Raw genomic sequence first — 16,335 nt, 5'->3', positions numbered from 1 at the left:
AGTGAGTGAACTTTACGTCTGTGGTTTTATTAATAATAAATATATATATATATATAAATAATACTAAAAACTCCTCTACTGCTACGTTTCATACATGTATTAATATAGAATAATTATAATATTCTATATATTTATATTCCTATAATGTTAATGTGATTTTTATAAAGAGGACAAAAATATCTCTATTTCATTACATTTTTATCTGATATTTAATGTTACTAATTAATAACGAATATGTATCTGCTGCTCATATTCAGAGTATTTAGAAACGTATTTATCTTTCCTTAATATACATATATTGTGGTTATTACGGTAATTGTACCACGCCCCTTTAGTCTCACTCTGTGCGCTGATTGGATGTCTCCTGTCACGTGGTGAGGGAACAGCGGAAGAAGAAAACTCCGCAGCAAAAAAGAAGGTGAGGAAATAAACAAAAGAGAAAACTAATGGTTTTAACGGATAAAACCGGTAAAGATACGTCATCACCGGGTCCGGTAAGAAGCTCTACGTGTTCGGTACCGGACCCGGTGTTCAAACGTCGTGATTTAGGTCAGATTTGTGACAGTTAGCGTCTATTTCCGTTAAGAGAAAGTGAAAATATGAAGAGATATGAGACATAAAGATATTAAACCGATAAACCGGAGATATTAATATCTTTGTTGATTGATCGATGAGCTTACGTTAGCCGATGTCATTAGTTAACACATATTTACGTGTTTTTACGTCTCTGGAGTTTTTATTGTTGTTTTCGGGCCTGAAAAACGGGAGTTTCCCACCTACGTATAGCAACGTCATCATTACGTCATGACGTAAGGAAAGGTTACGTAGCAAGATGTAAAGTTTATTTATTACATTGCAGTCATTGAGTAGACGCTTTTATCCAAAGCGACTTACAATCAGTGTATTCAACATATTCAAGAGAACTACTAGTCACCGGAAGTCATGAGTGCATCTCCTTTAAACATCTAAGAGCAGAAACCAGAGACAACGTACAGAAACCCACAGTTAATACAATAAGTGCAACAAACTCAATTATATATTTATATGATTTTTAGATAAAAAACTAAATAAACTATTGTTATATGTTATATGTATTGATCGGTATATATGTCTCATTGATCGTATTGATCGTATATGTGTCTCATTGATCGTATTGATCGTATATGTGTCTCATTGATCGTATATGTGTCTCATTGATCGTATTGATCGTATATATGTCTCATTGATCGTATATGTGTCTCATTGATCGTATTGATCATATATGTGTCTCATTGATCGTATTGATCATATATGTGTCTCATTGATCGTATTGATCATATATGTGTCTCATTGATCGTATTGATCGTATATGTGTCTCATTGATCGTATATGTGTCTCATTGATCGTATTGATCGTATATGTGTCTCATTGATCGTATATGTGTCTCATTGATCGTATTGATCGTATATATGTCTCATTGATCGTATTGATCGTATATATGTCTCATTGATCGTATTGATCGTATATATGTCTCATTGATCGTATATGTGTCTCATTGATCGTATTGATCGTATATATGTCTCATTGATCGTATTGATCGTATATATGTCTCATTGATCGTATATGTGTCTCATTGATCGTATTGATCGTATATATGTCTCATTGATCGTATTGATCGTATATGTGTCTCATTGATCGTATTGATCATATATATGTCTCATTGATCGTATTGATCATATATGTGTCTCATTGATCGTAGTGATCATATATGTGTCTCATTGATCGTATATGTGTCTCATTGATCGTATTGATCGTATATGTGTCTCATTGATCGTATATGTGTCTCATTGATCGTATTGATCGTATATGTGTCTCATTGATCGTATTGATCGTATATATGTCTCATTGATCGTATATGTGTCTCATTGATCGTATTGATCGTATATATGTCTCATTGATCGTATATGTGTCTCATTGATCGTATTGATCATATATGTGTCTCATTGATCGTATTGATCATATATGTGTCTCATTGATCGTATTGATCATATATGTGTCTCATTGATCGTATTGATCGTATATGTGTCTCATTGATCGTATATGTGTCTCATTGATCGTATTGATCGTATATGTGTCTCATTGATCGTATATGTGTCTCATTGATCGTATTGATCGTATATATGTCTCATTGATCGTATTGATCGTATATGTGTCTCATTGATCGTATTGATCATATATGTGTCTCATTGATCGTAGTGATCATATATGTGTCTCATTGATCGTATTGATCATATATATGTCTCATTGATCGTATTGATCGTATATGTGTCTCATTGATCGTATTGATCGTATATGTGTCTCATTGATCGTATTGATCATATATGTGTCTCATTGATCGTAGTGATCATATATGTGTCTCATTGATCGTATTGATCGTATATATGTCTCATTGATCGTATTGATCGTATATGTGTCTCATTGATCGTATTGATCGTATATGTGTCTCATTGATCGTATTGATCATATATGTGTCTCATTGATCGTAGTGATATTAATATTGATATTGATCGTCTTCTCTTTGTCTCCAGGATCAGCTGAGCCTTCAGGATGCAGAGCACCACTAACTACCTGTGGCTGATCTCAGACCTGCTGGGTCAGGGAGCCACGGCCAACGTGTACCGGGGCAGACACAAGGTAGGTCACATGACTCACCTCTCAGCCAATCAGAGTGCAGGGAGGAGTCACATGGACATCTGGATATTTAATCCTTTAAATTATATTTATTCAGTTTTCACTTCTTCTGTTAGAATCTGAGGTTTTATGTCTCACTGGATGTTTCCACTCAGCTGTGTTTGTGTTGTTGTTGTTGTTGTTGTGTAGAAAACTGGAGACCTTTACGCCGTCAAAGTCTTCAACAACCTGAGCTTCTTGAGGCCGCTGGACGTCCAGATGAGAGAGTTCGAGGTTCTGAAGAAACTCAACCACAAGAACATAGTGAAGCTCTTCGCTGTGGAGGAAGAGGTCGGTGAAAAGACGATATCGTCTAAACATCCAACATGTTGAGAGTGTCCACTAGTGTCACTGATGTTTGAATACAATAGAGGCTCTACGTGTTATTCATATTTAAATATTAACATCCTCTCTGCTCTGTGTTCACTTCCTGAAGTTCAGTCAGAGTTTCTCTGGTTTGTGGTCACATGACTGTCTCAGATGAATCAATCATGACTTCATAGTTTCACACTTCAATGTTTTTACACACTCTGGTTAAAGTGAACGCTTTATTAGATGAACATGAAGAATAAAATGTTTATTTAAATATCACAATTTTAAGCTTGGTTTTGATGCTTTTTCTATCTAAAGTGTTCATCACACATAATGCAGAAAGATGACAATGTATCAATAATGATGTTTTTACAGCTTCTGGCTGATAAACGGTGAAGTTTTGGTGATTTATTTAAAGAAAACATGCAATTAATCTCGTGTTTTGGGTTCAGAGCGTAATATATATATATTTATATATATATATATATATATATATATATATATATATATATATATATATATAAACTACTTAGTGAGTATAAAGGTGTGTCCTCTTCAGTCTAACACCCGTCACAAGGTGCTGGTGATGGAGTACTGTCCCTGTGGAAGTCTCTACACCGTCTTAGAGGAATCCTCCAACGCGTACGGACTCCCTGAGGACGAGTTCCTCCTCGTCCTCCACGACGTGGGTCAGTGGGACTCTTAATTATTACCATACCTGTGTACTGTTGGAGGTGTGTCTCCCAGGTGTTCTCTGATTGGCCGTTGTGTGTCTTCAGTGGCAGGTATGAACCACCTGAGAGAGTATGGGATCGTCCACCGAGACATCAAACCAGGAAACATCATGCGAGTGATCGGAGAGGAAGGACGGTCCGTCTACAAGCTCACCGACTTCGGAGCCGCCAGAGAGCTGGAGGACGACGAGCAGTTCGTGTCTCTGTACGGCACCGAGGAATACCTGGTGAGTGGGGAGGAGTCAGCTGGTGGGGAGGAGTCAGCTGGTGGGGAGGAGTCAGCTGGTGGGGAGGAGTCAACTGGTGGGGAGGAGTCAGCTGGTGGGGAGGAGTCAGCTGGTGGGGAGGAGTCAGCTGGTGGGGAGGAGTCAACTGGTGAGGAGGAGTCAGCTGGTGGGGAGGAGTCAGCTGGTGGGGAGGAGTCAGCTGGTGGGGAGGAGTCAGCTGGTGGGGAGGAGTCAGCTGGTGGGATTAGCGTCAGCTCTCATCCTTCAGTTTGTATCATCTTGTCCACCTGAAGACGTTCAGGTGAAGGTTTGGTCACCTGGTGAACTCTTCTTCTTCGTGTGTTTGCAGCACCCCGACATGTACGAGCGAGCCGTGCTGAGGAAAGACCACCAGAAGAAGTACGGAGCCACGGTGGACCTGTGGAGCATCGGGGTCACCTTCTACCACGCCGCCACCGGCAGTCTGCCTTTCAGACCGTTTGAAGGGCCACGCAGGAACAAGGAAGTCATGTAAGAGTCCCGCTGCTTTATGAGGAGGAGAAGAAGTAGAAACCGGAAGCTGAGCTTGTTTGTTGTCGTCTCTCAGGTATAAAATCATCACAGAGAAACCGTCCGGAACGATCTCAGGACACCAGAAGTCTGAGAACGGGAAGATTGAGTGGACCACCGAGATGCCTGTTTCATGCAGTCTGTCCAAGTAAGAAGTATTTAAAGAAGTAGAAGTACCTCAGAGAGAGAAGAGGAGGTATTTAAAGAAGTACAAGTACCTCAGAGAGAGAAGAGGAGGTATTTAAAGAAGTACACGTACTCTGGTCTTTGACCTGGTCTCTGACCTAGACCCTGACCTGGTCTCTGGTGTTTCAGGGGTCTCCAAAGCCTCCTGACTCCGGTCCTGGCTAACATCCTGGAGGCGGATCAGGAGAAGTGTTGGGGCTTCGATCAGTTCTTCGCTGAAACAAACGACATTCTTCACCGAACCATTGTCAATGTGTTCAGTCTGCAGCAGGCGACGCTGCACCACGTGTACATCCACGAGTACAACACGTAAGAATGTATATAATATATGTGTATATATTATATACAATGATATTCTGTTTCATATAAAATAATTTATAAAACTCTGCACTGCTTTAAAAGATGAGATTTATTCATCAAATCTGTGAAAACAAGGTGTTTATTGGTAAAACACACTGAAAAGCTGATCTGTTTACTAATTTAAGAACTCCATGAGTCCCATATTTCTATATTTTCAATCTTTATTCTCATCAGGAGACAATAAGAGAGCCGGAGACCGTATCCCAGCATGCACTGGGCCAAAGGCATGGTTTAAGTTCATCATGTGTCCACAGGGCGGCGCTGTTCCAGGAGCTTCTGTCCCGCCGGACCAGCATCCCTCTGCACAACCAGGAGCTGCTGTACGAGGGCCGCCGCCTGGTCCTGGACCCGAACCGCCAGGCCCAGAACTTCCCCAAGACCTCCAGAGACAATCCCATCATGGTCGTCAGCCGGGAGTCCGTCGCCACCGTGGGGCTCATCTTTGAGGACCGTACGTAGACCAACTCCCCCTGAGCCAGACCAGTAGATAGATGTTAGGACATGAGACCAGTAGATAGATGTTAGGACATGAGACCAGTAGATAGATGTTAGGACATGAGACCAGTAGAGAGATGTTAGGACATGAGACCAGTAGATAGATGTTAGGACATGAGACCAGTAGAGAGATGTTAGGACATGAGACCAGTAGATAGATGTTAGGACATGAGACCAGTAGATAGATGTTAGGACATGAGACCAGTAGAGAGATGTTAGGACATGAGACCAGTAGATAGATGTTAGGACATGAGACCAGTAGAGAGATGTTAGGACATGAGACCAGTAGATAGATGTTAGGACATGAGACCAGTAGATAGATGTTAGGACATGAGACCAGTAGATAGATGTTAGGACATGAGACCAGTAGATAGATGTTAGGACATGAGACCAGTAGATAGATGTTAGGACATGAGACCAGTAGATAGATGTTAGGACATGAGACCAGTAGAGAGATGTTAGGACATGAGACCAGTAGAGAGATGTTAGGACATGAGACCAGTAGAGAGATGTTAGGACATGAGACCAGTAGATAGATGTTAGGACATGAGACCAGTAGATAGATGTTAGGACATGAGACCAGTAGAGAGATGTTAGGACATGAGACCAGTAGATAGATGTTAGGACATGAGACCAGTAGAGAGATGTTAGGACATGAGACCAGTAGATAGATGTTAGGACATGAGACCAGTAGAGAGATGTTAGGACATGAGACCAGTAGAGAGATGTTAGGACATCTCTCTACTGGTCACAGATAGAAGAAGAAAAGTGACATTTCTAACTCGTGATGTTTTGTGTTCACAGCGAGTCCTCCTAAAGTTCAGCCTCGCTACGACCTTGACCTGGATGCCAGCTACGCAAAGGTGATCAACAAGTTCATTAACTAACCAGCACTAATGTTTCTGTGTTATTATAATATTTAATATTTCTGAAGATTTAAACTGAACACAAACACACTTTAAATATCATGTTTTATTTTATTTATATGTGAACGTTGTGACTGACGGCCCTGATGATGATGATGATGTTGTTGTTTTACAGACGTTTGCGGGGGACGTTGGACATCTGTGGAAAACCTCAGAGTCTCTGCTGGTTTATCAGGAGCTGGTTCGTAAAGGAGTCCGAGGTTTGATGTGAGGAAACATGTCTGTTTACATTTAGCTCACTTCCTGTTTACATGTAGCTCACTTCCTGTTTACATGTAGCTCACTTCCTGTTTACATGTAGTTCATTTCCTGTGTACATTTAGCTCAACTTCTGTATATATACTATATATATAAACATTATATATGTACATGTATAATGAGTTTATCTCCACAGTGAGCTGATGAAGGAGGACTACAGTGAGATTCTACACAAGAAGTCTGAGGTTTTCCATCTGTGTAACTTCTGTACTCAGATTCTGGAGAAGACGGAGCAGCTGTGAGTGACTCGTGAACACCGTTAAACCATTAAACCAGTTAAACCATTAAACTAGTTAAACCACTAAACCAGTTCAACCATTAAACCCGTTCAACTAGTTAAACCGTGAAACCAGTTCAACCATTGGACCAGCAGCACAGACCAGTAACCAGGTGACTTCCTGTCTCCTGAGCAGGTTTGAGGTGATGATGCAGGCCAACATGATGTCATCAGAGTACGACGAGATCTCTGACATGCACAAGAAGGTCCTCAGAGTAAGTCCTCGCCTCATTTACATATCAGTGATGTGTAGGCCAGGGTCCTGGACCAGGTTAGTGAGGTACCTTCAGGGTCCTGGACCAGGTTAGTGAGGTACCTTCAGGGTCCTGGACCAGGTTAGTGAGGTACCTTCAGGGTCCTGGACCAGGTTAGTGAGGTACCTTCAGGGTCCCGGACCAGGTTAGTGAGGTACCTTCAGGGTCCTGGACCAGGTTAGACCAGATAACTACAAGATAAAGTGTTTATGTTGTACTTTATGTTTGTGGTACATGTACCAGGTGTATTTATGATGTGCTCTAAAGAGTATTTTATGACATATATTTATATATAGTTATTACTTCCTGGTTTGTTTCAGATCTCCAGCTCTCTGGAGCCGATCGAACGAACAACACAAGACATCAAGACTAAGTTCATCTCAGGAGGTCAGCTGACCGACAGCTGGATACAACAAGTGGGAACGCACCCCGAGGACAGGAAGTAAGGCTGTAGTACTATATATATTTATATGTATATTCAATATACATTTATATATATTAGTGCTGGGCAACGATTACAATTTGTAATCGCGATTAATCTCATTGTTATGTTAAAGTTCATAATGAATCTAAAGTAGTGTGTTGAGCTCTTGTATGTTAAAGTGCTGCTCTATGAACTAAAGGTCAACAACATTTGGTTTAAACACTTTAAACTCATCAGGTTCTTGTTAACAGCAGGATTCTCTTCACACAGCAGCAGTTATAACACAGTTATAATGATTCTGATCATAGATATTCAGACGGGTTCACAACTTTATCTTCATGTGTGTCAGAGATGAATTTAAATATACATCTTAAACTGCAAACCTATCTACGTCATGTTTTTATGTTTGTTAAATTCTCAGTAGTGATAACTAAATGATATGATTATTATACATATTACAAACTAAACACTTTAAAACTCTAAAACAATCATTTAAATGAATAATTTATTGTTGTTATGTTGGTCAGACACTATGCTACGCTGATTAGCGTAACATGTGTGGTGTTTGTTATAAATGTACTTTGGTACATAGAGGTGATAAGAAGCTGTACATGGAGGGACTTAGGACCCAGGGGAATGTAGGGGAAGGAAACAGGAAGAGACGCCACACAAACAGCTGTTCACCGCTCGCTGACAGTTCTTGTGTTAAAAATGTTGCTTAATAATAATTTAAAAAAATGCGTTAACGCGATAATAAGGCGTTAATTTGCCCAGCACTAACATATATATAAATATACATATATATAAATATACATAAATATATAAGTGAGTTTGTCTCCACAGTGTTGAGAAGATCAAAGTGCTGCTGGACGCCATCACGGCCATTTACCAGCAGTTCAAGAAGGACAAAGCTGAGAGACGTGAGTCACAATAATGATAATAACAAGTCATTTACTGACCAATTTCATCTCTTTAAGTTCAAAAAGGTTAATATATGATGTGTTTACAGCAGCTGTGTCATGTATTTTATATAATATTTAAATAGTTGTTCATCTGTCTGTAACTTTCACTAAGGATCAATAAAGTTTATCTTGAATGTGTTCAGGTCTGCCGTACAACGAAGAACAGATCCATAAGTTTGATAAGTATGTTCACTGACTCTCACATGTAAACAGTAACTACATATGTATAACCTGTAACTACACGTGTAATAATGTCTTCTTTCACATTAGATGTAGTTTCATATCAACATAAAACTAGTTAAAGCACTAAACCAGTTCAACCATTAAACCAGTTAAAGCACTAAACCAGTTCAACCATTAAACTAGTTAAACCACTAAACCAGTTCAACCATTAAACTAGTTAAACCACTAAACCAGTTCAACCATTAAACTAGTTAAAGCACTAAACCAGTTCAACCATTAAACTAGTTAAACCACTAAACCAGTTCAACCATTAAACCAGTTAAAGCACTAAACCAGTTCAACCATTAAACTAGTTAAAGCACTAAACCAATTCAACCATTAAACTAGTTAAAGCACTAAACCAGTTCAATCATTAAACTAGTTAAAGCACTAAACCAGTTCAACCATTAAACTAGTTAAAGCACTAAACCAGTTCAACCATTAAACTAGTTAAAGCACTAAACCAGTTCAACCATTAAACTAGTTAAACCACTAAACCAGTTCAACCATTAAACTAGTTAAAGCACTAAACCAGTTCAACCATTAAACCACTAAACCAGTTCAACCATTAAACTAGTTAAAGCACTAAACCAGTTCAACCATTAAACTAGTTAAACCACTAAACCAGTTCAACCATTAAACTAGTTAAAGCACTAAACCAGTTCAACCATTAAACCAGTTCAACCATTAAACCAGTTCAACCATTAAACTAGTTAAAGCACTAAACCAGTTCAACCATTAAACCAGTTCAACCATTAAACTAGTTAAAGCACTAAACCAGTTCAACCATTAAACCAGTTAAAGCACTAAACCAGTTCAACCATTAAACTAGTTAAAGCACTAAACCAGTTCAACCATTAAACCAGTTCAACCATTAAACTAGTTAAAGCACTAAACCAGTTCAACCATTAAACCAGTTCAACCATTAAACTAGTTAAAGCACTAAACCAGTTCAACCATTAAACTAGTTAAAGCACTAAACCAGTTCAACCATTAAACTAGTTAAAGCACTAAACCAGTTCAACCATTAAACCAGTTAAAGCACTAAACCAGTTCAACCATTAAACTAGTTAAAGCACTAAACCAGTTCAACCATTAAAGCAGTTCAACCATTAAACCAGTTCAACCATTAAACTAGTTAAAGCACTAAACCAGTTCAACCATTAAACCAGTTCAACCATTAAACTAGTTAAAGCACTAAACCAGTTCAACCATTAAACCAGTTCAACCATTAAACTAGTTAAAGCACTAAACCAGTTCAACCATTAAACTAGTTAAAGCACTAAACCAGTTCAACCATTAAACCAGTTCAACCATTAAACTAGTTAAAGCACTAAACCAGTTCAACCATTAAACCAGTTCAACCATTAAACTAGTTAAAGCACTAAACCAGTTCAACCATTAAACCAGTTCAACCATTAAACTAGTTAAAGCACTAAACCAGTTCAACCATTAAACTAGTTAAAGCATTAAACCAGTTCAACCATTAAACCAGTTCAACCATTAAACCAGTTCAACCATTAAACTAGTTAAAGCACTAAACCAGTTCAACCATTAAACTAGTTAAAGCATTAAACCAGTTCAACCATTAAACCAGTTCAACCATTAAACTAGTTAAAGCACTAAACCAGTTCAACCATTAAACCAGTTCAACCATTAAACTAGTTAAAGCACTAAACCAGTTCAACCATTAAACCAGTTCAACCATTAAACTAGTTAAAGCACTAAACCAGTTCAACCATTAAACCAGTTCAACCATTAAACTAGTTAAAGCACTAAACCAGTTCAACCATTAAACTAGTTAAACCACTAAACCAGTTCAACCATTAAACCAGTTCAACCATCAAACTAGTTAAAGCACTAAACCAGTTCAACCATTAAACTAGTTAAAGCACTAAACCAGTTCAACCATTAAACTAGTTAAAGCACTAAACCAGTTCAACCATTAAACTAGTTAAAGCACTAAACCAGTTCAACCATTAAACCAGTTCAACCATTAAACTAGTTAAAGCACTAAACCAGTTCAACCATTAAACTAGTTAAAGCACTAAACCAGTTCAACCATTAAACTAGTTAAAGCACTAAACCAGTTCAACCATTAAACTAGTTAAAGCACTAAACCAGTTCAACCATTAAACTAGTTAAAGCACTAAACCAGTTCAACCATTAAACTAGTTAAAGCACTAAACCAGTTCAACCATTAAACTAGTTAAAGCACTAAACCAGTTCAACCATTAAACCAGTTCAACCATTAAACTAGTTAAAGCACTAAACCAGTTCAACCATTAAACTAGTTAAAGCACTAAACCAGTTCAACCATTAAACTAGTTAAAGCACTAAACCAGTTCAACCATTAAACTAGTTAAAACACTAAACCAGTTCAACCATTAAACCAGTTCAACCATTAAACTAGTTAAAGCACTAAACCAGTTCAACCATTAAACTAGTTAAAGCACTAAACCAGTTCAACCATTAAACTAGTTAAAGCACTAAACCAGTTCAACCATTAAACTAGTTAAAGCACTAAACCAGTTCAACCATTAAACTAGTTAAAGCACTAAACCAGTTCAACCATTAAACTAGTTAAAGCACTAAACCAGTTCAACCATTAAACTAGTTAAAGCACTAAACCAGTTCAACCATTAAACCAGTTCAACCATTAAACTAGTTAAAGCACTAAACCAGTTCAACCATTAAACTAGTTAAAGCACTAAACCAGTTCAACCATTAAACTAGTTAAAGCACTAAACCAGTTCAACCATTAAACTAGTTAAAGCACTAAACCAGTTCAACCATTAAACTAGTTAAAGCACTAAACCAGTTCAACCATTAAACTAGTTAAACCACTAAACCAGTTCAACCATTAAACCAGTTCAACCATTAAACTAGTTAAAGCACTAAACCAGTTCAACCATTAAACTAGTTAAAGCACTAAACCAGTTCAACCATTAAACTAGTTAAAGCACTAAACCAGTTCAACCATTAAACTAGTTAAAGCACTAAACCAGTTCAACCATTAAACTAGTTAAAGCACTAAACCAGTTCAACCATTAAACTAGTTAAAGCACTAAACCAGTTCAACCATTAAACCAGTTCAACCATTAAACTAGTTAAAGCACTAAACCAGTTCAACCATTAAACTAGTTAAAGCACTAAACCAGTTCAACCATTAAACTAGTTAAAGCACTAAACCAGTTCAACCATTAAACTAGTTAAAGCACTAAACCAGTTCAACCATTAAACTAGTTAAAGCACTAAACCAGTTCAACCATTAAACCAGTTCAACCATTAAACTAGTTAAAGCACTAAACCAGTTCAACCATTAAACTAGTTAAAGCACTAAACCAGTTCAACCATTAAACTAGTTAAAGCACTAAACCAGTTCAACCATTAAACTAGTTAAAGCACTAAACCAGTTCAACCATTAAACTAGTTAAACCACTAAACCAGTTCAACCATTAAACTAGTTAAAGCACTAAACCAGTTCAACCATTAAACCAGTTCAACCATTAAACTAGTTAAAGCACTAAACCAGTTCAACCATTAAACTAGTTAAAGCACTAAACCAGTTCAACCATTAAACTAGTTAAAGCACTAAACCAGTTCAACCATTAAACTAGTTAAAGCACTAAACCAGTTCAACCATTAAACTAGTTAAAGCACTAAACCAGTTCAACCATTAAACTAGTTAAAGCACTAAACCAGTTCAACCATTAAACCAGTTCAACCATTAAACTAGTTAAAGCACTAAACCAGTTCAACCATTAAACTAGTTAAAGCACTAAACCAGTTCAACCATTAAACTAGTTAAAGCACTAAACCAGTTCAACCATTAAACTAGTTAAAGCACTAAACCAGTTCAACCATTAAACCAGTTCAACCATTAAACTAGTTAAAGCACTAAACCAGTTCAACCATTAAACTAGTTAAAGCACTAAACCAGTTCAACCATTAAACTAGTTAAAGCACTAAACCAGTTCAACCTCTGTGTGTCTAACAGACAGAAGTTGGTGCTTCATGCCAGTAAAGCCAGATCTCTGTTCACTGAGGAATGCGCCATGAAGTATCGTCTGTTCATCTCAAAGAGTGAGGAGTGGCTCAGGTAACACCTCCTCACACACACCTCCTCACCTACACACCTACACACACACCTCCTCACCTCCACACACACACACACCTCCTCCCCTACACACACACACACACACACACACCTCCTCACCTACACACACACCTCCTCACCTCCACACACACACACACCTCCTTCCCTACACACACACACACACCTCCTTCCCTACACACACACACACACACACACACACACCTCCTCCCCTACACACACACACACACACACCTCCTCACCTACACACACACCTCCTCACCTCCACACACACACACACCTCCTTCCCTACACACACACACACACCTACACACACACCTCCTCCCCTCCACACACACCTCCTCAGTGTCTTTGTGTTCTCAGGAAGGTTCATCACGTGAAGAAGCAGCTGATTGGTCTGTCAGGTCAGCTGATCAGCATCGAGAAGGAGGTCACCATGCTGATGGAGAGAGCCATCAAGGTGAGACTATATAATATATCATAATAATAATACTATAATATTATAATAATAATAATACTATAATATTATTATTATAATAATACTATAATATTATTATAATAATAATACTATAATTTTATAATAATAATAATACTATAATTTTATTATTATAATAATACTATAATTTTATAATAATAGTAATACTATAATATTATTATTATAATAATACTATAATATTATAATAATAATAATACTATAATATTATTATTATAATAATACTATAATATTATAATAATAATAATACTATAATTTTATAATAATAATAATACTATAATATTATTATTATAATAATACTATAATTTTATAATAATAATAATACTATAATATTATTATTATAATAATACTATAATATTATAATAATAATAATACTATAATATTATTATTATAATAATACTATAATATTATAATAATAATGTAAAATGTATTCTTCTGCGTCTCCAGCTGCAGGAACATCTGCCTCAGAAGGTTCTTCCTCTGGTGTCCAGTGGGATGAAGCCTCAGGCTTACCTGAGTCAGAACACTCTGGTGGAGATGACTCTAGGGTGAGATCTTCATCATCTTCATCACATACTATGACTTTCGTTCATTCATTAAGAGCTTTTTATTGGCTTCCTGAATGAGTTTAAGGGTTTCTTTAAGGTGATTTTAAGAGATAAAACCCTTTTATTATTATTAATATCATCACATATTTACCTTAACTGTAAAATGAAGGGATGGTCTGATGTTTGGTCAATTTAAAAAGTATCCTTTAACCATTAAAAGGACTAAGTTTAAGGTACAGGTTAAAGACTACCTGTGATGTCATTTAGTAAAGAAACATATTTAATGTCGTGATGTTTTTCAGGATGAAGAAGCTGAAAGAGGAGATGGAAGGAGTCGTCAAAGAGCTGGCGGAGAACAACCACTTCTTAGAAAGGTGTGTTCACTACATACATGGTTAGCTTAGCACAAACACTGGAGGCAGAGGGGATCTGCTAGCGTGGCTCAGAGTGTGTTATATTAGTCTGATGCAGCTAGGCTAACAGTTTCCCCCTGCTTCCAGTGTTTGTGCTAAGCTAGGCTAACAGTTTCCCCCTGCTTCCAGTGTTTGTGCTAAGCTAGGCTAACATGTGATCATGTGACTGTTTCCTTCAGGTTCGGGACTCTGACGCTGGACGGAGGTCTGAGGGGTTAAAATAATCTGAAACTTCTTCTTCTGCAGTTTTGTACATATTCTGTGTTTCTGGTGTAAATAATCTGAAGAACGTTGTTCTTCTTCTTCAGACTTTCTGTTCGAAACGACTTTAAACGTATATTTTTACCTGAAGATCAGTGAAGGAACTGTGAAACAGAAACCCTTAAAATACACTCTTAATTCTTAGTTCAACCCTGAAACCACATCAGACTCCTTCACACCTTAATGTGACTAAATCCCTTAAAAACACTGAAGAACTGCAGACTTTTAGGGTTCGTAACTTTCCCTGATTTAAATGTTAAATTGAAATATTTAACATTTATATTAATGATCTGTCAATTTGAGATTTAAGGTGATTTTAATGGTTAACCCTTTAAATGTGTTTTTATTCTCTATAAACCTTTAAACTATGAAGATAGTCCATTTAAACTTTGTCATTTTAAGGTACAAACAAAGAGGTACCTTTAATATTATTTTATAAATATTAAGGTTTTTAAGGGTAAATTTATTACAGTCCATTAATGTTTTAGTCAGAATTTAGATTAATAATCTGGTTTAAATATCTGATAACTGATTAAGAATCCTTTAAAACTAATTTGTCAACAATAATCCTTTAACCTTAAAACACCTTAAAGTCATTAATTCATTATTTGTCAAATATTTCACTTGATAATAAATCTTCATTTGTTAAAGTCTTAAAGTTAAGAAGATTTTTAAGGGATTTACTTTTGTTTCACACTTTTTCTTTTAAGGGCAGATTTAAGGTGTTTGATGTGTTTAAGGGTTAATTTAGTGTATTTTAAGGGACATTAAAAGGTGTTTAATGGTTTAAGGAACAAAGTAAAGTTATAGGAACCCTTAATTTAAACCTTAAATGAAAGGGCTTAAAATGTATCAATAATAATAATAAATGAATTTTCACTTTAATTGAAATATAACTTTCATGTTCTCTTCTCCATTTTAAGGGGTTTGAACAACATACAAATCCTTAAACTGTGCAGATAAGATCCATTAAACTATTAATGGATCAACTGAAGGCATTTTAGAGAATATTAAGGGGTTAAGATTACATTTATTATTCATCAGTCGAGTACTCGTATATCAGTAACATGAAGAAGACTCTTTTTCTCACCAAGATGTTCATGTTTTGTTTTGTCTATAATCTGCATCAAAATGCTCAAAAATTGTTTAAGAACCTGTAAATAAATAAATATGTTGAAGGAGTCGTCTGAATGTTTTTGTCTGTAAAGAATTCAAAGCATCAAAATGAACATTTTAGGATATTTAGTTTGATTTATTAAATCAAAATGATTAACTTCTGAAAACTAAGTTGTAAATTGTAATAATCTAAACTATGAAACTACATTTGGACTCTGAGATTTAAGAGGTAAAGATTTTTTAATAACTATTTCACTCGTTAGTAAAAGTTTTGACTTCATTCTCACTTGTGACTTAAAACTCTACGACTTACTTTTGGAAAAGAAAAACAAGTCGTTGAGGAGTAGAAACCAAACTGGCATTAAGTATATAATGTTTAGCATGTTGCCCTGCAAATGCTAATGTTAGCATGTGCTAACTAAGTGTCGATGTTAGTGTCTAGCATGATATGTTAAATCCAGTGGTGTACAGTAACGAAGTAGAAATACTTCG

The 16,335-nt window shown here is 36.7% G+C and overlaps 1 protein-coding gene across 2 annotated transcripts; it reads left to right on the top strand.

The window, feature by feature from the left end:
- The first annotated feature begins 373 nt into the window (after nt 1–373).
- tbk1 (TANK-binding kinase 1) lies at nt 374–15,904 on the top strand. Of its 2 annotated transcripts, none has more exons than XM_079184167.1 (21): nt 374–418; nt 2,568–2,673; nt 2,860–3,000; nt 3,581–3,710; nt 3,801–3,982; nt 4,332–4,492; nt 4,569–4,679; nt 4,847–5,026; nt 5,332–5,528; nt 6,377–6,435; nt 6,614–6,705; nt 6,893–6,994; nt 7,170–7,248; nt 7,608–7,729; nt 8,555–8,631; nt 8,817–8,856; nt 12,896–12,997; nt 13,376–13,472; nt 13,953–14,053; nt 14,356–14,427; nt 14,646–15,904. In XM_079184167.1, the coding sequence occupies exons 2-21, from the start codon at nt 2,587–2,589 to the stop codon at nt 14,683–14,685; spliced, it is 2,172 nt and encodes a 723-aa protein (XP_079040293.1). In that variant the 5' UTR covers nt 374–418; nt 2,568–2,586; the 3' UTR covers nt 14,686–15,904. The 2 variants fall into 2 exon arrangements, with proteins under 2 accessions (XP_079040293.1, XP_079040294.1); XM_079184168.1 differs by having other exon boundaries at nt 386–494.
- The last annotated feature ends 431 nt before the right edge of the window (nt 15,905–16,335 follow it).

The sequence above is a fragment of the Pholis gunnellus genome, assembly GCF_910591455.1.
Source record: "Pholis gunnellus genome assembly, chromosome: 22".
In the NCBI taxonomy this organism is placed as follows: Eukaryota; Metazoa; Chordata; class Actinopteri; order Perciformes; family Pholidae; genus Pholis; species Pholis gunnellus.
Note: the sequence above shows the minus strand (reverse complement) of the source record. Positions and strands in the feature narration are given on the sequence as shown.